The sequence below is a fragment of the Solanum pennellii genome, chromosome 8, assembly GCF_001406875.1.
Source record: "Solanum pennellii chromosome 8, SPENNV200".
NCBI lineage: Eukaryota > Viridiplantae > Streptophyta > Magnoliopsida > Solanales > Solanaceae > Solanum > Solanum pennellii.
Genome location: NC_028644.1, coordinates 31,649,951 through 31,672,115, shown reverse-complemented (window position 1 = coordinate 31,672,115; position 22,165 = coordinate 31,649,951). Strand labels below are relative to the sequence as shown.

General features: G+C 35.7%; 1 protein-coding gene across 1 annotated transcript in view; it reads right to left on the bottom strand.

The window, feature by feature from the left end:
* Positions 1-9,700: 9,700 nt before the first annotated feature.
* The window catches only part of LOC107028708 (ER membrane protein complex subunit 7 homolog), a 12,829-nt gene continuing 364 nt past the window's right edge, over positions 9,701-22,165 (bottom strand). The window contains exons 2-7 of the mRNA XM_015229877.2: positions 21,905-21,948; positions 17,906-18,014; positions 11,992-12,055; positions 11,786-11,902; positions 11,595-11,703; positions 9,701-10,146 (exon numbers count right to left, since the gene is read on the bottom strand). Of these exons, the coding sequence (XP_015085363.1) occupies positions 10,052-10,146; positions 11,595-11,703; positions 11,786-11,902; positions 11,992-12,055; positions 17,906-18,014; positions 21,905-21,948 (538 nt within the window). The 3' untranslated portion in view covers positions 9,701-10,051. The remainder of the gene's footprint in view (positions 10,147-11,594; positions 11,704-11,785; positions 11,903-11,991; positions 12,056-17,905; positions 18,015-21,904; positions 21,949-22,165) is intronic.

The following is a 22,165-nucleotide window of genomic DNA, read 5'->3' as shown; positions in this document are numbered from 1 at the left end:
TGGACCTCCCGACTCGCTGACCGGGCAGCGAGACCCCCGTCCTTTCTGTTTGTAACGGGTCCGATTCAAGGCATTCAACAGTAATTAATGTATAATGTTAGTCGCGAGTGGTAATTATAGCAAATTATATCTATGATGAGTAATTAAAAAGTATAAATTTATTTATCCGCATAATTTTCCCTATAATCAACTAACGAGCTTTTAATTTGAACGAAATAAAATAATAAACTCTACTATAAATTAATGATTCAAAATTATAACCATAATTTAAACTGAACTAATTTAATAAAAACTTACTAAAATTAAAATCTTTTGAGATGATTGTTGAAATGTTTATAAAATATACTAATTATATAAAACATACATGTTACTTAAAAAATTATAAAAATAACAAATTAATTAGAAGTAACTTGAAAAATATTTTGATCCTTACAAAAACTAATTATTTCAAGTTGTTTGGAATTTAAAAAGATCGACAATTGATTATTATCGGGGACGATCAAAATTGAGTGTCAACACTTGGCTCGCTTTGACGAAACTACTTCGGTGATGAGCCACGCCATTCATGCTCCGGCGAAGCTTGGCTCGCTGCGTGGAGCTACTTCAGTGGAGAATTTCTACCAGCGATGGCTGGTGACTTTAGCAATCTCCATCGTTGCAGACAAGGGCATGCCTAGAGGTTGATGAGAGGGTTCAGTTGAACCCCCGACAAAAACTTACGTTGTATATATAAGGTGTTTTTAAGAATTTTTATGTTTGCATAGTTGATTTCGAACCTCCTAAACGTAATATTAGAGGTTGAATTAGTGATTGAGAGGTTCAGAACTTACCTTGAGGTTCTAAATCAAATCTTAGGAACTATTCTTTTTTTTTTCGAACTCCCTTAATGTAATTCTGGATTTGTCATAGGCTACCGAGCTAGGCCGCTTCAACTGCAATTCTTCCCTTTGTCCTCTCCAATTGAGCTGGAGAAAAGTATTATCCTCCGCTCTTACCATGTCACACCTACGACAACGATTTCTGAGCGTCTTTAAAGCCTCTTCTCTTTTATTTCTAAGTTAGTGAAGACATATACTCTATTGTTGAAGATCAACTAAGGTATTTCTCTCCCATTTCTACGGTAAAAATCTTCCCCTTTTATTTTTAATACATGTTTAGGCTTTAATTCCACATTTCTTTCTTGAAATGGGTCTCTTTAAGCTTGTTTCTTTCATTCTTTAAAGTAAGATTTTTGGACCATTTGAGTTCTCATTTTTCACTCAATTTTGGGGCATGTAATAGAGGAACATAATGGCACGGTTAGTTTCTATTTTATTGTCAATTTACAGGGGACAACTTTGACCTAATTTTCTATTTGTCTTCCTGCCACTACTGTTAGTCCCATACTGATGTTTTTAGCGTGGCAACAATTTGAGGCTCTTTCAAATGGGAAAGCTTTTCGATTCGGCTTTCAGGTAGGTTACAATTTTCTTATTTAAACCCTTAGTTAAATTCTATATATTATGAGTTTCATAATCCTTAGAATGTATTTAGAGTAGATTTATGACCATTTTGGAATTATGATCGTTAGTGTATTTCTGTGATTTTACTTTCGATAGTTGTATTTATCTCTTTTGTTGAGATTATATTATATCATGGGTTTGAGGCCTTAAATTTGGACTACATGTACACTTTACCATATTTTGCATGATTGATACGTCTAATTATTTGTATGTATACCCTATTATTGACATGCATTCATATGTATTGCATTTTCAATGGATTATAACATGAGATGAAGGCAAAGAGATACTGATTTTTGGTTGCTAAACCAATCTACCTCAGTTTTTACTTGATTTGGACTTTGAGAGAGAGTATTACCCATTCATTTGGGAATGTACCATTTTAGGTGGATTTTTCAGCTTTGAAGAGATTTTTACCCTAGTTTTTTTTTTTTTTTAATTTTGCTTTTAAAAGAGGTATTACTTTTTACTCACAGTGTGAAAGTATTCCTGGGTTTTTATCTTAATAGCATATTCCGGGGGTCTGCAAATTGAATTCTGAATTCGAACTTATATTGCATCTGTAGTTGAGTAGCACAAGATCTACGGAATGTAATGAGGAGATTATGGGCGGTCATCGAGGCAATTTCGAGGCTTTTACTTTCCTATCACATATGCATTGCACCATTCCACAATACATGCATGGCATGCTCTAATATGCATATATGGAGTGTGATTTCTTTTATTATTATAATCTCTGTGAGTAGAGTTTTTCTAGTGTACCTTTTTATTTATAGTGTTAGCATTATCGTGATTTTTATATTATATAGTGTATATTGAGCTCGGTGTTGGAAAAAACGCGAACAAACACAAAAATATATATGATAAAAGTAATGGAAATAAAATGGAAAAATAATGACATCAATTATTTTACGTGGAAATCCTTCTAAATAAGGGAAAAATCACGAGCTAAGAGGAGCAATTGATATTACTATAGTAAGGAATTTTACACTGTAGTCACAAATACAATACTCAAAGTGACTACTATACACTCAAAAGGAACAACACTAAAATATCGCTCACACTCTATTTTTCTTCACATGCTATTTTTCTTGTATAGTCTATGAAATACCTCACTTTGCTCTGAAAGTGGTTTTTCTCTCTAGTTTGGTTTTTTCTACAAATGAGCAAGAATGCTCTATTTATATAAGGATAAATTATGTCTATGTCACTAATGACATAGGTAAATATAGCAAAGTCAAAAATGATTGCAAATCTTACGAATTTGTCAACCACCAAATCTTTTATTTTCAACTCAAATTACTATTCCTTTTTAACAATTGCTTCTGCAATTGAATAGCTAAAGTTGACCAAAAAATGGGATGGATTCAACAAATCTCCCCCTCTAGACCCATTCACTGGAAGGAGGTATCTTCTTTTTCTTTAGAGAGAGCTCATATCCACAAGTTCTTTGCATAACTCGAACTTGTCTTTCGATATCGTCTTGGTTAGCATATCTGCTGGATTTTCACTTGTGTGGATCTTTTTGACGTGAAATGATTCACTCTCCACTTCCTCACGAATGCAATGATATATGACGTCGATGTGTTTTGTTCTTGCATGATACATGAAGTTTTTACTCAAGTCTATTGCACTCTGACTGTCACAATAGACAATATACTTCATCTGATTCAAACCAAGTTCTTGAAGAAATCGCTTGAGCCATATCATCTCCTTGCCGACTTCATTAGCCGCAATAATACTCAGCTTCAGTTGTAGATAGTGCAACACACTTCTGCTACTTCGACTGCCATGAAATAGCTTCCCCTAAAAAAGTAAACAAATATCCGGTAGTGGATTTTCTTTTATCAAGGTCACCTGCCATATCAGAATCTGTATATCCTTTCAAGATTGGATTTGATTCTCCAAAACACAAGCATTCATTTGAGCTTCCTCTAAGATACTGAGTATCCACTTCACAGCTTCCCAATACTCTTTTCCCGGATTGTCGGGAAATCTGCTGACAACACCAACTACGTGAGAAATATCAGGTCTAGTGCACACCATTGCATACATTAGACTTCCAACGACGGAGGAATATGAAACTTTGGCCATGTTTTCTTTTCCCTCCCTCGCTGTAGGACACATCTTCTTGCTCAACTTCAGATGACCGCAAGAGGTGTACTAACAAGCTTAGCATTTTTCATATTGAAGTGCTCTAGTATACGTTCAATGTACTTTTTTTGGGACAAATAAATCTTCCTTTCATCTCTGAGACGAGTAATTCTCATGCCCAAAATTTGCTTGGCATGACCCAAGTCTTTCATAGAAAATGACTTACACAACTCTTTCTTCAGCTCGTCAATCTTGGAAGTATTCTTGCCCACAATTAACATAGCATCCACATACAACAGGAGGATGATAAAATCATTATCAGAAAATTTTTGTACAAATACGCAATGATCTGAAGAAGTCTTCTTATAGACTTGCTCCCTTATAACAGATTAAAACTTCTTGTATCACTGTTTAGGAGCTTGTTTTATGCCATAAAGACTCTTTTTGAGTTTGCACACAAAATTTTCTTTACCTTCTACTTTGAAGCCCTCATGTTGTTCCATATAAATCTCTTTTTCTAGGTCACCGTGAAGGAAAGTCGTCTTCACATCCATCTGCTCAATCTCTAAATTAAGACTATCAGCCAAACCTAGAACTGTGCGAATCGAGGACATTTTCACAACAGGATAAAATATTTTGTCAAAGTCAATACTGTTCCTTTGACCAAATACCTTAACAACCAATCTAGCTTTGTACATGGGCTTCAAGTTGTGTTCTTCAACTTTAACTTTGAATACCCACTTGTTCTTCAAAGCTCTCATGCCCTTAGCCAATTTTACCAACTCATAAGTGTGGTGTCATGCAAAGACTTCATCTCATCTTGCATGGCTTCAATTCATTGATCCTTGTGCTTATCTTCCATGGTCTCCTCATACATTCAGGTTCTCCCCCCTCAGTGAGTAACACATACTCATTGGGTGAATAAAGAAAGGAAGGAAACCACTGTCTTGTGGAGCTCTGAAGCGAAATATTTGATTCGTACACAACTTCATGAGCAACAGGATCATGAATAACAACATTGTTATTATCAACATTAACATGTTGATTCGATACATGATTCTAGATGTCACCATGATTATCAAGCCCAACAACATCATGTACACTTGTGTGAGGAACTCCATCATGATGAACTATACCATCAAAACTTGAAGATTTTGCCTTCTCCATTGTATCAATATCTTCAATTGTTTGATTCTCCATGAAAATAATATCACGGCTTCTCACAAGTTTCTTTTCAATTGGATCATACAGCCTATAATAAAATTCATCTAGGTCATATCCAATGAAGATGCATTGCCTTGTCTTGGCATCTAACTTTGACCTTTCATCTTTCGGCACATGTACAAAAGCTTTGCAACCAAATACTCTCAAATGGTCATAGGAAACATCCTTTTCATACCAAACACTATTTGGTACATCACTTTGCAAAGCAACAGCAGGAGATAGATTAATAACATGTGCAGCGGTCAATAAAGCCTCACCCCTAAATGAGTTCAGCAACTTTGCTTCAAAAAGCAAACATCTAACTCTTTCCATCAAGGTATTGTTCATCCTCTCAGCCAAACCATTAAGCAGAGGAGTCTTGGGAGGAGTCTTCTGGTGTCTGATACCTTGATGCTTGCAGTACTCGTCAAATGGTCTACAATATTCACCACCATTATCAGTACGAATACATTTCAGTTTCTTTCCAGTTTCTCTTTCAACTGAAGCATGAAACTACCTGAAGACACCTAATACTTGGTCTTTAGTCTTCAAGACATAGACCCAAAGTTTCTCGAGCAATCATCATTGAAAGTGACAAAGTAGAGTGCACCACCCAATATCTTTGTCTTCATCGGACCATATAAATCAGAGTGCATCAACTCAAGCAACTCTGTCTTTCTCGAAGGGGGGGGGGGGTAGTACTTAAAGGAAGCTCTATTTTGTTACCAGCCAAGCAGTGCTCACACTTTTTTAATTTAGCACTTTGGAAATTTGACAATATTTTTTTCTTGGCTAGAACATTGAGTCCTTTCTCGCTGATGTGGCTAAGCCTTTTGTGTCATAATGTTGAAGATCTATCGCTTTCAACCACATTCACCGAATCAACACAAGCAGAGGCCGTAGTTCAGTATAGACCACAACGTTTGTTACCACGAGCCACAACCAAGGAACCTTTAATGAGCTTCCATTTTCCATCACCGTTGGTACTAACATATCCTTCATCATCTAAAACACCAATAGAAATCAGGTGCAGACGAACATCATGAGCATGTTTCACATCGTTCAAAGTAGTTTAGTTCCAACACTAGTTTCCAAACAAATTGTACCAATACGAACCACTTTAGAAACAGTCTCATTATCCATACTCAAGGTTTTCAAAATCACCAAAAGTATAGGAAGAGAAAAAATCCTTCCTTGATGTCACATGAGATGCGGCACCAGTGTCCATAACCCAACTTGACTCATCACAAGCAATATTTATCATATCCGCATCAAGGACAGTAAAAGATCTTCGGTGGCGACGGTGGCTAGGCAATTTTCATTGCCATCTTCCTTAGTTTCCTCTTTGTTTTTGTTCTCCCTCTTCAACTTCCTGCAGAACTTCTTTGTGTGCCCTTTCGTGCCACAATGAAAGCACTCAATATCCTTAAGTCTGCCTCTGGATTTGCTTCTATTTTGTTCTGTATTCTGAGAACCACGAGTTTTATTTGTCCCCCTGGGGCCAGTTATCAGGACATTCGACGAAGAAGAACCTTGAGTTTTTCTTCTCAACTCTTCGTTCAAGACACTACTCTTGGCGGAATCCATAGAGATTAATTACACCATCCGAAGCAGAATTTGACAATGACATTCTAAATGTTTCCCAAGAGTCTACTAGCGAACCAAGTAGAAGCAAGCCTTGAATTTCTTCATCAAATTTGATGCCCATAGCAAATAATTGGTTCATGATCCCCTGAAAATTATTCAGATGGTCTGTAATCGGAGAACCATCATGATACATTAAACTCAACATCTGCTTTATTAAGAATATTTTGTTGATACTTTAAACTCAACATCTGGTTTATTAAGAATATTTTGTTGTTGCCAGTCTTCCGAGCATACAAACTTTCAAGATGCTCCCATAGGATTCGAGCATGTGTTTCCCCAAAAATATGGTTCGACACATTATCGTCGACCCATTGCCTAATGAATCCACAAACCTGTCTGTGCAACAGATTCCACTCTTTATCTGTATTAATATTAGGCTTTACAGTGGTAAATACTGGTTTGTAAGAATTCTTAACATAAAGCAGATCTTCCATTTTCCCTTCCAAATGTCATAATTAACACCATTCAAAGTAACCATTCTACTTGTGTTGACTTCCATTATTTTTCCCAAAAAATATTGTTATCACAAATCAAAGTAAATATTTTCTGATGTGGAAGTTCAGACTGTGCTGCAACCACAGAGCATACTCAGATAAAACCTTGGCACTGATACCAGTTTGTTGAGAAAATGCGGACAAACACAAAAATATATATGGTAAAAGTAATGGAAATAAAATGGGAAAATAATGACACCAAGAATTTTACGTGGAAACCATTCTAAATAAGGGAAAAACTACGGGCCCAAGAGGAGCAACTGATATTACTATAGTAAGGAATTTTACACTGTGTAGTCACAAATACAAGACTCAAAGTGACTACTATACACTCAAAAGGAACAACACTTTTTTGGTTTTCCCTTTACTAAAATATCGTTCACACTCTATTTTTCTTCACATGCTATTTTTCTTGTATAGTCTATGAAGTACCTCACTTTGCTCTGAAAGTGGTTTTTCTCTCTAGTTTGGTGCGTTCTACAAATGAGCAAGAATGCTCTATTTATAGAAGGATAAAATCATGCCTATGTCACTAATGACATAGGTAAATATAGCAAAATCAAAAATGATTGCAAATCTTACCAATTTGCCAACCACCAAATCTTTTGTTTTCAACTCCAATTACTATTCCTTTTTAACAATTGCTTGTAGCAATTGAATAGCTAAAGTTGATCAAAAAATGGGATGGATTCAACACTCGGTTGGCTGGCCTATGAGGCCTACGGAGGACCCTTCTTTTGATATTCATACTACATTTTATCTTTTTATGACACAACACCTATTACAAGTCATCCCTGCTGATCTTCTCTCATTCAAGGCCCCATAGTTGTTCAAATTGTAGTGGGCTCTTAGCGTTCAAAGACTTGTTGCTTTCCTTTGGTATTTTGTTGTCTATATTTTCTTATTTGTTAGATACGTTTTGTATAGCTCTATTCATCTACTTTAGATGCTTTTGACGGATGACACCAAGTCTAGGCTTGGTACCTTTATATATTCGTCTCTCTCGGTCTCTTTTGGATTCTTTGTGTATATTTTTTACGAATTTGTATATATCTATACTAAGGGTCAATTCTTATATTATTACTAGTAAATTTATCCACGCTTTGTGCGAAAGTTTAGTATCACTTAATATATAAAATAACACTTAAAACTTATCAGTCACTAAAATTAAAACACAATATTATCTTACTTACATAAATGATCAATAATGTAAAGGAAAATGAATATTATTATGGGTGTGTTTGGTGTGAAGGAAAATGTTTTCCTCCAAAACAAGTAGATTTTTGACTTATTTTCTCATGTTTGATTTATGAATGAAAATTATTTTTGAGAAAATATCTTTTATTTTTACTCGAGAGTAGAAATTAATGTTTGAATTAAAATTCAAATATTTTCTAAAAATAAACTTAATTTTTTTGGGAAAGGGTGGGTAGTGGGGATTTAGGGGTAGGGGGGTAGGGAAGATGGGGTGAAAAAATAAAAATTAGAAATGAAAAACTAAATTAAAAAAAACTTAAGTTTTAATATATTTATTTTTTTGGGAGGGGGTGGTATTGAAGTTAGGGGAAAGTTTTGGAAAAGATTTTCATTACTTTTTGAAGGGAAATCATTTTCCATGAATTTGAGGAAAACAAGTTGATTTGAAAACCATTTTACCCAACCAAACATGAGAAAATTGGAAAACATTTACCAAACACACCCTACATCCTATCTTATACTCCATCCGTTTCAAACAGAATGTCCCTATTTCCTTTTTAGTTTGTTTCAAAAAAATGTCCTCTTTCCTTTTTTGGCAACACTTTAACTTTAGCTTTCCACGTAACATGTTTAAGACCATAAGATTAAAGGGTGTTTTGGTACATTTGACATAACTTTAATTTAGAACCACAAGATTAAAAAGTCTTCTTTCTTTTCTTAAACTCCGTTCCAAGTCAAACTAGGTTATCCTTTTTGAGGCGGAGGGAGTATCCTTCATAGTATAATCATAAATTAATGATTGTAAACATATATTCATGATCTATAACATGAGCAATGGTGTCACTGAGTCACTTAACATGAGTAAAGTACACAACTATTTAGTTCTGAAGAAGAAGAGGAGAAGGAGGTTCAAAATTTTCGTTGTTTTAGAATGGGAGGAAATCACTATATTTATAGATAACAAATGATAGTGTAAAAAAATATTTATTGTTCCTTATTGGAAATTTTACATTTATTTAGAAAAGTATCAACCCTTCAAAAAAGTCAACCTTTGATAAAAGTTTTAACTTTTCATAAAAGTAGCAACTTTTCATAAAAGTCGCTACTTTTCAATAGTCACAACCTTTCAGTAAAGTGACAATATTTCATAAAAGTCGCAATTTTTCATTTACTTTTCATAAGTCACAATTTTTCAATAAAATATCATGACTTTTCATTAAAAGGCAAGACTAGTTTAGAAAATCAATAAATTAAAAGTGAATTATAATTTGTAATGACATCACGTAAGCCGACTTAAGGTTCTCTCATATATATATATATATATATATATATATATATATATATGATATACAATTTCTTCCACTTTAGTCATTTCTAATCTTATTTACAATATATAATTTTGAACTTGACTTGCCTACTGGAGGTGGAGGTTTAGGGTAGGGCGCCATGAATATCCGATTTCGAGTCGTAACATGTAGATAAAAGGTTAGTCTGTATCCAACCTGCGTACACAAACTATAAAACTAGAGCTCAGCATAATCATGTATAGAGATACCAATACTTCAACAATAAGAATAAATCGGCACTGGGACACATCATACTGAACCCAAAGTTGTTCTAAAGACCCCATAAACTACCAGGTACTCAACTTCTTTTTATAATCTACTTCAAAGTAGGGAAAAACAATTTCACATCAAAGCCTGATAAGGGGTACTTAAAGATGTGACATTTTAACAGAAGAGACAAAGGATTTTTAAGATTAACAATTGAACTACTTGTGGTCATTAGAAACATACAGCCTGAGATGAATCATTGCAACTAAAGTTTTACATCATTTCAACTTTTCCATAAAAATGGCAGCAAGAGAATTCCCTTTTGTATCAGTGCAAAGCTTCAATGTTCTTCATACAATCACTAGTTACTCCTTTGTGCCCCAGGTAACAAGCTTGAAAGACTGGGAACTCCTTGGCTTCTCATTTCCTCTTGTGCTTTCCTAATTTCTTCAGGATCTGCCACGTAAAAACAAGTGCAATCAGCACAGAAGTATTTCTACTGTATAATATTATCAACGGTTGGTAAGTATTCGGTCATTTATAGGCTTGATATGGTATCAATGACATCTGATGGCTGAACATCACCTAAGAGATGTTGCTGATCCAGAAGGTTGAAAGTGGCAGTAGGAATATTGCAAACAGTGCATTACCAAGTAAACGGATCTCCCACTGATCAAAATTGATTAAAAGGAGTTGGATTGAAATATAAGAATTATGAAAATATCCAAGAATGATCCACCCTTTATGCATAATAATAGTTGGACAAATTTTTAACTGCGGAAAATACTTGACCCAAAAGAAATAGGTACAGTGCTTTTTACTCTCTCTACCACCTATCTGCCTCCATGACCTCCTCCTTCATGTCTCCTTGTTCCTTTAATTTCATTCCTCTCACATACACTAAATTCTAAAATCTTCACATATCATATTTTGCAGAAGTGATACTATAAGAACCTTAAGCCATCACTTACCAGAGACCCAAATATAAAAGATGTGTGTGTGTGAGAGAGAGACAGAGACAGAGACAGAGACAGAGACAGAAAAATAACCCAGCCATCACACTTAGCCTACTTTTAAAGCAAAACCCTGAAATACATAATCAGAAAGTTTTTTTCCTTCAGTGTGCAAACAGCTGTTAATTCCAAGGTTCGAGATAGTTGGAGCAGGGTATGACTCAAGAACAATTTAAACAGCAAAAGAACTCTAATTATTATGATCTAGGAGGGGTATGACTCAAGAACAATTTAAACAAACCTATGGATATAACTCTTTTGTGAAATGTACAATTGAGACGTGTTAATTCTATCAGATCCATGGAAATGCTACAGATTTAGACAAATATTACACAAACAGGTATCCAGAGACACATAAGATGCACATGCTACCAATTAGATACATATATAAACAACATGCAGTTAGTAATATAGGCAACAACAAATCCAAATGAAGGTAGATTGATGCATTTAGAAGGTCACTGTGAGTCAAGAAACTTTCAGAGAGAGAGACAGAGAGAAAATGTTATGAGGCAGATGTGGTCAGGTAGGTTTATAAGGATGAACGACTGATGTTTCTTGTAGGAGTATAACCATCCTCTTTTTTAGATTTTGATTCCATCCTAAATTCATAGTTGACGCTTGAAAATGGACAAGCATCATTCATAATTCATTAGATTCATTATCCAATTCAATAAAAGTGAGATGCTGGTGGATGAATTCATGAACAGATATAAATCATAATCACTTTGGGGTGTTGTCCCATAGGAGGTTTCATATTGTTGTCGTCTGCAAACACAACATACTAGCATTGCGAATGGATAACTGGAACTGAATTGTGGATTTGCTGCCCTACTGGACGTCAATGCAATTTAGTTTAGACAATGGTAGAAAAATATTGTTTACACTCACCCATATTCTCTACCAATTTTGGCATCAAAAACATCACAACCACCATGAATCCAACCATCAGACCCATTGGGCTCTTCACCAAAGACATAACAGAGAATGGTTCCCTCATCTGCATGAAATATTCACATATCAATTAGGAAATTAATAAAAAAAAAAGGAAGAGAAAATAAGGAGAAAAGAAAAGGTCAGACCTCATAATATTGCTCATCTCGCAGTGGCTCCAAAACAAGCTCACTCAGGCTTCTCCTATTCTCAGTTAATGCAGCTTGAACCTTACCAGGATTTCTGGCACTGACATCAACTCGAACCTGAAGGCCAGAAGAAGGTTATTAGCCGAAAAATCATTGTCATAGAAATGGTGATGAATCAGGCAAAGATCGTGGGAAAATAAGCTCACTGGAGAAAAGAAGTAGCCAATTGCAGATACTTCTATGAGATGCGTCCCTGCAGGCACATTGTGGCTTTGGAATACTAGGGTTAAAGAAATACTAAGAGAACAGAATAATCCTCTCATGCTCTTTGCATAGAATGTCTAGTTCAACAGTTATACACAAGGTCCTGAAGATCACATACTGATAACATATGAAGCAAATAAAAAGGCTAATGACAAGAGAGACGACAAAAGACATAACAGATAAAAAGATCTAATGCCTGACAATGCTTAAGCATATGACTAGCAGCAAGCATGTGACAGACAACACTATTCATAATCTATTTTTTATTTTATAATCCCATGTTATTCTTTTAAGTATCTATGAAACCTATTGCAAAATTTATAATTAATCTTGCTATATAGTTCTAGCAAAGCCATCAGCATAACACTGCATGCTAGATGGTTATCAAAAGTATTGCATGCTTTCTAGTTTCACTCTTTCCCTCCTTTGTCAGTCTCATTGTACTCTGGACTTCATTTCAGATATCATTCAGTTCAGCCACATAACCAAAAGATGAATGGGCTCCTTCAGCTCAAGATTACAGCATAATGGTTTCGCCAATTTCCAACAAAATAGAAATGAAGATATCCACAAGAAGGTAGGCATGACCTCAATGGAGGATAAGATGTCGTAAGCGTGGCTGAGATGGTTCGAGCATGTGAAGAGGAGATGCACGGATGCCCCAGTGTGGAGGTGTGACAGGAGGCTATGGATGGTTATAGGAGAGGTAGAGATAGGCCAAAGAAGTATTGGAGAGAGGTCACTAAAACAGGAAAATGCAGCAGCTTACTCAGGACATGACGTTGGATAGGAGGTTGTGGAGGACATGGATTAGGGTAGACAGTTAGTTAGGTAGTTGAGACTATTTCGTTTATTTTTCTCATACAAGTAATATTACACTATTACTCAAGGAGTTTCTTGTTATTCCATTTTTGTTCCTATTTAATGTTCCTTGCACTTCAATTATCATATTATTGTGTTGTAGTGATTGTTCTTTCTTTTAGTATGCTTTCTTTAGCATTTTGTCTCAAGCTTCTTCACTCCTATTGTTTTCTTTTTTCGAACGTTTTTGTTATGCTTTACTTGAGCCGAGGGTTTAACGGAATTAGCCTCTCTACCTCCAAGGTAGGGGTAAGGTTTGTGCACCCACTACCCTCCCTAAACTCTACTTGTGGGATTACACTGGATATGTTGTTGTTATTGTTGTATCTACTTCAACAGCCAATATATCAGGTAGAAGTTATCTTTTAAACACTATCTCTAAGGGAAATCCAGTTACAAAACCTAGCTACTTTAGTCTCTTGGTTCATCATAAATAGTAGAAAAGGAGAAGGAATTCATGTATCTCCTTCAACAGCCAAAATATCAGGTAGAAGTCATCTCTTAACACTATCTCTTAAGAAGAAATTCAGTTACAAAACCTTGCTACTTCAGTCTCTTGGTTCATCATAAATAGTAGAAAAGGAGAAGAAATTCAATTTTTCAGGAAAGTTTGCAACAGCTGGTGCTTTAAAGTGAAGTCAGCTTATTGACGTGTAACACCTGTTACATGAATTCTAGAAGTTAGTTGTAAGACAACCGTCAGCAGTCCTGGTCGGTAAAGTTGTTAGAAGTTAGTTACAAGATTAGTTAGGAGCAGTTACAAGCTCAAATACATTCTGATTCATCCAATTATGTATAAATCATTTAACAAAACTGAGTAGAGGCATTTATTGAGATGATACAAGTTTTTCTATTGAATTCTATATTTCGTCTCTTTCTCTCCATTAAATTACGCTAGATACTCGAGCCTTCTCGGCTAAACCTCCTGTTCAAGCTTCGTGACCTTGGGTTCTTATGAATCCCTGCAGTTTAGGTAACAAACAAGTACAGTGATGACTACATCAAATATCACGCTTAGGGCCACATATCATTCTTAATACCACCAATTTATTTTTCTCCTATATTAGATATAATATTAGGCCAACAATAGATGACAGTTTCATGGAACGCTTATGAAGAAGAAGAACAAGAACCCTTATTTCAATTGAACTTCCAAAACTCTCACTTTTTTTGCTTAAGTGACACTTCGCGCCTCAAGTCTCCTTTTTTCTCGCTATATTTGCTGAAGAAGCACGCTTATCTGTTCCCCACTTGCTTCAGGACATAAAAGTGAAGAAGAAGAACCCCTACCTTTTTTTGAGAATCGTAATATTAGTCTATATATCCACAGGTATACTACATCAACAAACGTAGTCCCCTGAAAAAGTATAACTTACATCTTTTTATCTGACTATAGCACCTATAAACGATCTAAAACATCAAAAATATATTCTGATTGAGCTATTAATTTCTTATTACACCAAAAAATAATATAAGGTGGCAGTTCATCTTAAACTCCTGTAGGTTCTCTAATAGTCTTCAAAGCATCTTTTGTTCCTTTCCTTTCTCACTGTCCACCAACTGCAAGCAGGGACAATTTTCCATCTTTCTTCCTTCTTGGCTGCATTACTAACATTGTTCCAGCAGTTGAGTAACCCTGTGATGTTTCTTGGCTTCACCCACTCTATCCTACTCAAACGTATGAACTTTTTCCACAACTGATCAGTCCATATACAGTGTAAAAAAAAGATGGTTGATTGTCTCATTTTGTTCCCCACACAGAAAACATCTAGAGTATAAAAGGATTCTTCTCTTGTTCAAGTTCTCATGAGTCAGCACAGCATCTTTAGCTAGAAGCCATGTAAAGCAGTTCACTTTGTAAGGACTCTTTGTTTTCCAGATCATCTTCCATGACCATTCCTTTAACTTAGCCTCAGATGTATTTAAATCCTTATATGCTCAACTGACTGAAAACATGCATGTGCTGTCCTTATGCCATACCAGTCTGTCCCCTTCTATTGTTAAGTTGTTAAATTCAGCTACTGTATTTTGGAAGGAGGCTATTATCTCCATCTCCCATCATTTAAGTGTCTTCTTAGTTGTAAGTTCCAAGCTTGTCCAGTACACATTGCAGCCACTAGCTTGCTATTGTTGGCATAGAGAGAGGAATACAGGATACACCTGCTTCAAGGGGGTGTTACCTATCCACTTGTCATTCCAAACTCCAAGTGAGACCTAAATCCATTGCCAACCTTGATTCTGGTTCCGGATAGCTTAAGTGGCCATAAGTTCCTGATTGCTCTCCACATTGTGCACCCATATAGGATTGCTACCATGTTTGTCATCCATTCATCTGACATTCCATAATTGGCAGTGATGATATTCTTCAGTAGCATGTTGTCCCCATTAGCAATTTCCATAACCACTTCATCATCAAGCTCTGGTTCTGCTTCTTCAGTTTTCTGCTGCCCATGCCTCCTTTCTTGCACACTGTCAGTTCCACCCATTAAACAATGTGAATTTCTTCTTGTCTTCACTACCTTTTCATAGGAAATTCCTTTTCACAGCATCTAGTCTTTTGAGCATACTAGCAGGGATAGGAAAGACAGACATCATATAGGAGGGGAGTGCATCAAGTACACTGTTTACTAAGTCAGTCGTCCTCCCCAAGGAAGGTACTGATTTTTCCAGTTTACCAGCTTCTTCTCACATTTCTCCACTACTCCATTCCACATCCCCTTGGATTTTCTTTTTGTACCCAAAGGCATCACAAGATATATGGTAGGGAGTTCACCTATTCTGCCACCTAAGTCTGCCAGATGCTCTAACTGTACCACTTCATAAATAGGGTAGATGAAGCTTTTTCCCCAATTAGCGTGTAGGCCAGAAACAACTTCAAAGATGATGAAAATAACTCTGAGCACCAAGACTTGTTCATCCTTTAGTTCACAGAATACTAATGTGTCATCCGCAAATTGGAGATGAGTTATATCCCTGTTGTCTTTCTTGCCAACCTGAAAACACTGTATTCATCCCTCATTTGATGGGTTAAGCATGTTACTCCTTCCTTCCATTAGTTAGTATAAACATGAGGGGAGGGGGGGGGGGATCCCCCTGTCTTAAGCCTCGCAGAGATGGAAAAAAGCCACTTGGATCCCTGTTAATTAAATCAAAGAATTTAACTATGCTAATGCAGTGCTTTATCCACCTTGTGCCAAATCCTATTTTCTGCAGCATATGAATGAGGAAATTCAAGTGACCATATACCTTTGGATATCCAGTTTGCACAGGAAGCCTGGTCTGCTACTTCTTTATCTGCTTTCCACACATCTATTCGCAATAAAAATTGCATACATGATTTGTCTTCCTTTGATGAAAGTCGTTTGTTGTCTATCAACCAAACTGTGGATGACCTTTTCAAGCCTCTCTGCTAACAGTTCGGCTATGAATTGATCTCTCTCGAAACCTCCCTGTTATCACCACGGACCTTGATGCGAGCCCAGGGGAGGTGGTTTTCAAGAGTGGTCTCATCCTCCGTTTCGATAGATCCCCCAGAGTTGTTCAATCTGATGGAGAACTTTTTCAGACCAGAGGAAGACCTAGACTCCTAATCCATACCCAATCTTGCTAAATTTCTACTGGCTAGTACCCCGTTGTTGGCTTCCACCATTTTACCAGCAATTTCATCTTCTTCTATGCCCTCTCTCCTGATAACACATTGTCTACTACTTTTTTAGGGCATTTTGAAGAGAAAGTGACCATCACTCATTGCAAAGACGTTAATGCCAAATGTCGTCTTCCAAATGTTGCAGGCCATCTTCTGGCATCATTCAGTAACGGAGGATCCTGGGAAGAGTTCTGGAATTTTCCAATGATGCATCTGCACTAAAGGTCCTTCTCAGAGGTTGTAATTCCCCCTATGATTTCTATGTCTTCCCCTCGATTGTCCATCTATTGCCATTGCACACTTCTTTGAAGAATGATATTATTTACTCTGGTTGTCCTTTTCTCCTTCCCTGAATATCCTCGATTTTCTCTGGTCTATTTATAAAGCTAGTAATTTTCTGTGCTCCCCCATCCACCTCTGTTTGTAGTCTCCGAAGTGATGATGATGGATTTATTTTGCCATTGTATAGCTATGAAGCTAAGTCACCTATATTTTCATTGTATTTAAGAGTGTAAAAGAATTCTGATAAGTGATCTTTCATACTCCAAATCTTAATTACATTCCCAAGTACTTGAGATGCTTCAATGAAGACTGCAACCAACCACTTTAGGACTTTAAAGCTAACCTTTACTCTCTTCATCAAATGTCTGTGTTTCACTCATTCGTATGATGTGTCAACACCATCTTGACATTTGGTAATATCAAAAAACTTAAAACCTGTGTTATAGAAAATGATGTTCTCTTCTATTGAACTAAAAGTGCCCCCCCCCCCCCAAAAAAAAAAAAAAAAAAAGCTGGCTAAATTGGGACTCATGCCTGGGAGCGTTAATATCTTTCATCACTCGAAGAAGAACCCCCATTTCAATTGAATTTCCAAAACTCTCAGTTTTTTTACGTGACACTTCACGCATCAAGTCTCTTCTCTTCTCGCTACTTCTGCTGAAGAAGCAAGCTTCTCTGTTCCCTCTCGCCTTGCCTTGCTTTACGCTTTAAGCGTTGAAACGAGCGCTAATAATACTGTTAGATGATATAACAAACAATAAAAAGGAGGCAAATAAAGGCATCAAATTAAATTCTAGATTAGCAGTCAATTTAATGGCAACTTGGTTGAATGTCACATGAAATACAAACAACTTAGCTCCATTATTTCATATATTTCAGCATACCTCTGGAGAAGAACATAGCAGGCATACCAGTGCAATAATACAAGTATCACACCATAAGGAGTTCCTTCCTTTCGGAGACAGAGCAGCAGTTAAATGGGAGTGGAATAACAAAGTAACAACTATGACCACTTTGACCACTTTGATATCAAAGCTGGGAAATACATGGACATATAAGAAGGATACAAAGAGAAATATCCGTCAGGTCTCAGGAAAGTAACTTGTTGACCACTATTGAGAATGACTTTAACATTTGATGCTTTAGCTGCCAAACCAGATCCTTTTAAGCTAAATCCTATCACACAAAAGAAGGTAGAAATGTTAACACCTGATATAACACATCAAGAAAAGGATTTGAAGCACACTTTAGTGCAAGGTAAACCTCTAAACACAAAGAGAACTATAGCATTGTATTCTAAAAGTGACTGAACAAAACAAAGAAAAGCTCAACCCTATTAGAAGTAGGAAGATGTAACCAAAATATATACTCCATTAAAGCCAAATGATAGTCAAACTTCTTACTGTGACCAAACTGAAATCCTATTTTCTTTCAATGTCTGTTCTCCATCAACAACATTCTGAGTATAATTTTGCTTCAAAAGATAAAACCAATCCTTTTTTTTAGATGGTAAATACTATAGAATCAGAATACCACAGTTATGCCTGTTTACATCCCAAAAAGAAAAAGAAGAAGCCCTGACTATTTATGCAAATTCTCTACACACTGTAACAGGGTATCTGGGTCATAAAACTCTATCCAACTTTGATCTTATAAAATTTCTCATCTCTTTCTATTATCTCACAACTCAAATTTATCAAACAAAATGAGACAAGGGAACACTATGATACAGGGGTTACAAGCAACATCAATCGCAGCAAACAGATTGGAATAGAAGTAAAGCTCAAACCTGTTCCTTAATCATTCTTTCAAAATAAAGCAATACAAATATTGTTGGTCTTATTAAAGAACAAGGTATCGGCTTTCAGCACTACTGAACTCTCGTATTACTAGTGTAATGACTACATAGCACACTAAATAGTCCCATAAAATATAAGTCCCCAGACACAACTCAGATTCCAGTCATTACACCAAAACAACAGATATGTCTAAGCTAGCTCAAGCATAGAATTGGTAAAAAGAGGATAGCTTTTCCAATCAACACAAAGAAACTGAGGCTTCAAATGTATAATGAGTGCCCTTGAAACTGAAATCAACAAAAAAGCAAGCTGATAGGAGGACAAGTGGACAACTGTACTGTAGAATGTTTCAGACCTTTAAGTGTGATCTCCCCTGTAAAAGTGTTCATCTTTTTCACTTCACTAAAGTTATGACAACAAGCTGTACGTTCTCCTAAATTAAGCTTCTTTGTTTCAGCCACACATCCTCAGGGCCAACTGTCTAAATGTGGACATTTCAGGAATATGTTATGACAAGATCATGTCTATCTTAACACTGTATATATGGAAATTAAGGTACCTCTTTTCATTAAAAAGCCCAAATAAATATGATGCAATAGCTTGATAACTGAAATAGGCTCAACAAGAATGATTTTTTGGACAAGTTTTTAAGAGTTGTCTTATTGGGCTGATATCTCCCTCTCCGTTCCTTAAGATTTTATGAACATCATTTTATCCCTTGTAATTGTCCAATTCAGCAGCCCATCATCATATAATTAGACTTAGATCCAGTTTGGATTAGCTTATTTTAAGTGCTTTAAAGCTAAAAATAACTTCTAAGCAGTCTTGTAGTGTTTGGAAAAGTTCAAAAAGTGCTAATAAGCACTTAGTGACAAAAATAAGCCAAAAGCCATAAGTTAGAATTTCTAACTTATGGTTTTTGGCTTATAAGTCAAAACTAAAAAAGCAATCCAACCAGGTTCTTACGCCTCACTTATTTTTAGTAAGATTAAGACGTTTGAATTTGAATAGACATCTAAATATTAAGATGTGCATTAACATTTAGATGTTTGAATTTGCATTCGCATTTAAATATTAAGATGTTGTATTAAGATCCAGATACTAAATAACTAAGACCATGTGTTCTTCAACATCTAAATGTATAAAATATTCCTCAATTTAAAAATTAATAAATACAAAATTTAATAAATACTAAATTAATATAATAGTATATCAATGAAATACTTTTTTATAAACTATATGGCAGTTGATGGTGGTGATGGTTAGCGGTGGCCGTCGTGGGTGCCAACTGGGTGGTATTGGCTAATGGTGATGTTGTGGATAGCAACTAGTAGTGATTGTGATGGTTGGCAGTAGTGGTTGAGGGTGGCAGCTAATTGTTAGTGTATATAATAATAATAATAGCTAATGATGGTGGTGAATGGTGGTTTGATAATATATAATAGTGACTACTGTTGGTGATTGTCAATAGTGATTGGTGGTTATTGTGGCATTAAGGGTTGGTGGTGATGATTGTAATGGTGATTAGTGGTGGTAATAGTTGATTGTAGTGATTGTCGGAGTTGTGGTTGTTGCTAAAGGTGGTGGTGGTAGGTGGTTGGTGCTCATAATGGTGAGTTACAACAATGGTAGTTGATAATGTTGGGTGACGGCGGTAGCAGTGAATGGGTGGAATTGGTGAACTAATTTATGTAGAAATCTTCTAGTAAACATTTTAATGATATCAAACCTTTGTTACATATCTTAATCATTCGGATTTATTCAGACCAATTAAGTGGTTGAAACATAAAAAAAGAACTTAATGAATAAGATTCAAATCTAAAAACCAAACAAAGTTAATAACTTCGATCTGAATGATTAAGATAAAAAGACCTCCTTTAAGTGCAAACCCCTTAGCCCCTTTAACCATCTAAATTAGCCTCACCATTTCCATATCCAATGAATAGAATAGTCATATTCCTTGTTCCTCCACGGTGAACTTCTAAAGCAAATTTTTTTGAAGAGTCATATTCTGGTTTGATCATCTAAATCATTTGCAAACTAGGTTCTGGAATGCAGTAATATAATGATGTTTAATGTGTCTTCTCTTGCAAGTTCCCACAAGATTTCTCATATAACCCAATTATAATATCTACAAACCAAGTCAACATTACAACATTTGACTCGTTCATTGCATGACCATCCAACACCAAGCTTCCTTCTTTTTCTAGTTTATTATTTCTTACTACTATTATTTACATGGTAAAGCCCTCCCCCTTCCGAAGTGACAACAGTGGCTTTTCTCACTTCCTTTTGGTGACTCAAAACCCCAACCCTGGACGGACCATGGAGGGTTCTTTCCATAATTATGCTATATTTCTCATCCTTTTTTATAGTCTTTACACTTACTTATATGCTAGGATCAACAACTCACTTCTTGAATTTACTTTGCCTTATTCACCAACCCATGCAGTTGGTCCAAGAAATAAAGGGAAATGGTACGTGTAGGAAATCACTAATCTACTTTCCATACCAGTTTATCATTCAGGCCATAAATTAGATAAAATACGGGGTAGAATAAAACAAATTCACCTCCTCATCTCCATCAATAGACCAAAGGGTAGACTTCCTCTACTTTAACTCATCCTTCAACTTTGTTTCCTAACTGAAAAGTAAGCTAATACCAAAATGAAAAGCAAAGTAACACCTAACAAAAGTAAGAACTAAAAGAAAGAGATCACTCATTGCTTGACCTCCTGCTACACATACCCATATCCCCTTATCCAAACAAAAGTGTCAGGTTTTTGTATCACATTTACTACATAGATAGAGCTTCTGTTTTGTTTTTAAGAATTAGAATACTTTAGACAACACGAAATATTTGGTTGTTTGAAAGATCCTAAATAATTATTGTTTTCATGCAGCATAGACCATTTGGCAAGAATTAGAAAATGCAGCTGAAAAGTTAGCAGACTTGCTAGCCGATTCCCTGTTAATTCTCAACTTCCCATGCCTGTGCTCTTCGTAGAAGGCATAGCTTGTACTAAATCAAAATATTAGCCCCCATAACCAAACACTGTCCTTCTTGTTCAAGTATATACAAGAAGTAGGACTTTTAAATAGCACAACCAAAGTTCCAAAGTGAATAAGAATGCTAAGCTTTGAAAAAGTTTTTCCCACAATAAGTAAATTATTTACAGTTACAACCTTGTCCATCAACAATACAAGTACAAAAACATTAATTTTGCACCGGGGTTCAGATAATGGCAAAATCGAATGAGTACATACCAGGAATTTTAACTCGACCATTAATTGTATAACCATCAGTGCTCCTGCCAAAACAATTAAAATAACATAACAATAAAAACCAAGCTTAAACAATTCACTACACCAAGACTTGAAATTTCAACAGCTCATAAAAATATGGAGTTCCGTTTGGGCTCAAAATAGATATATCATTTAAGTTTATATTTTTCAAATAAAAGTATATACTAGTTAAAATACTAAAAGAATATATAATATATATATATATATATATATATATATATA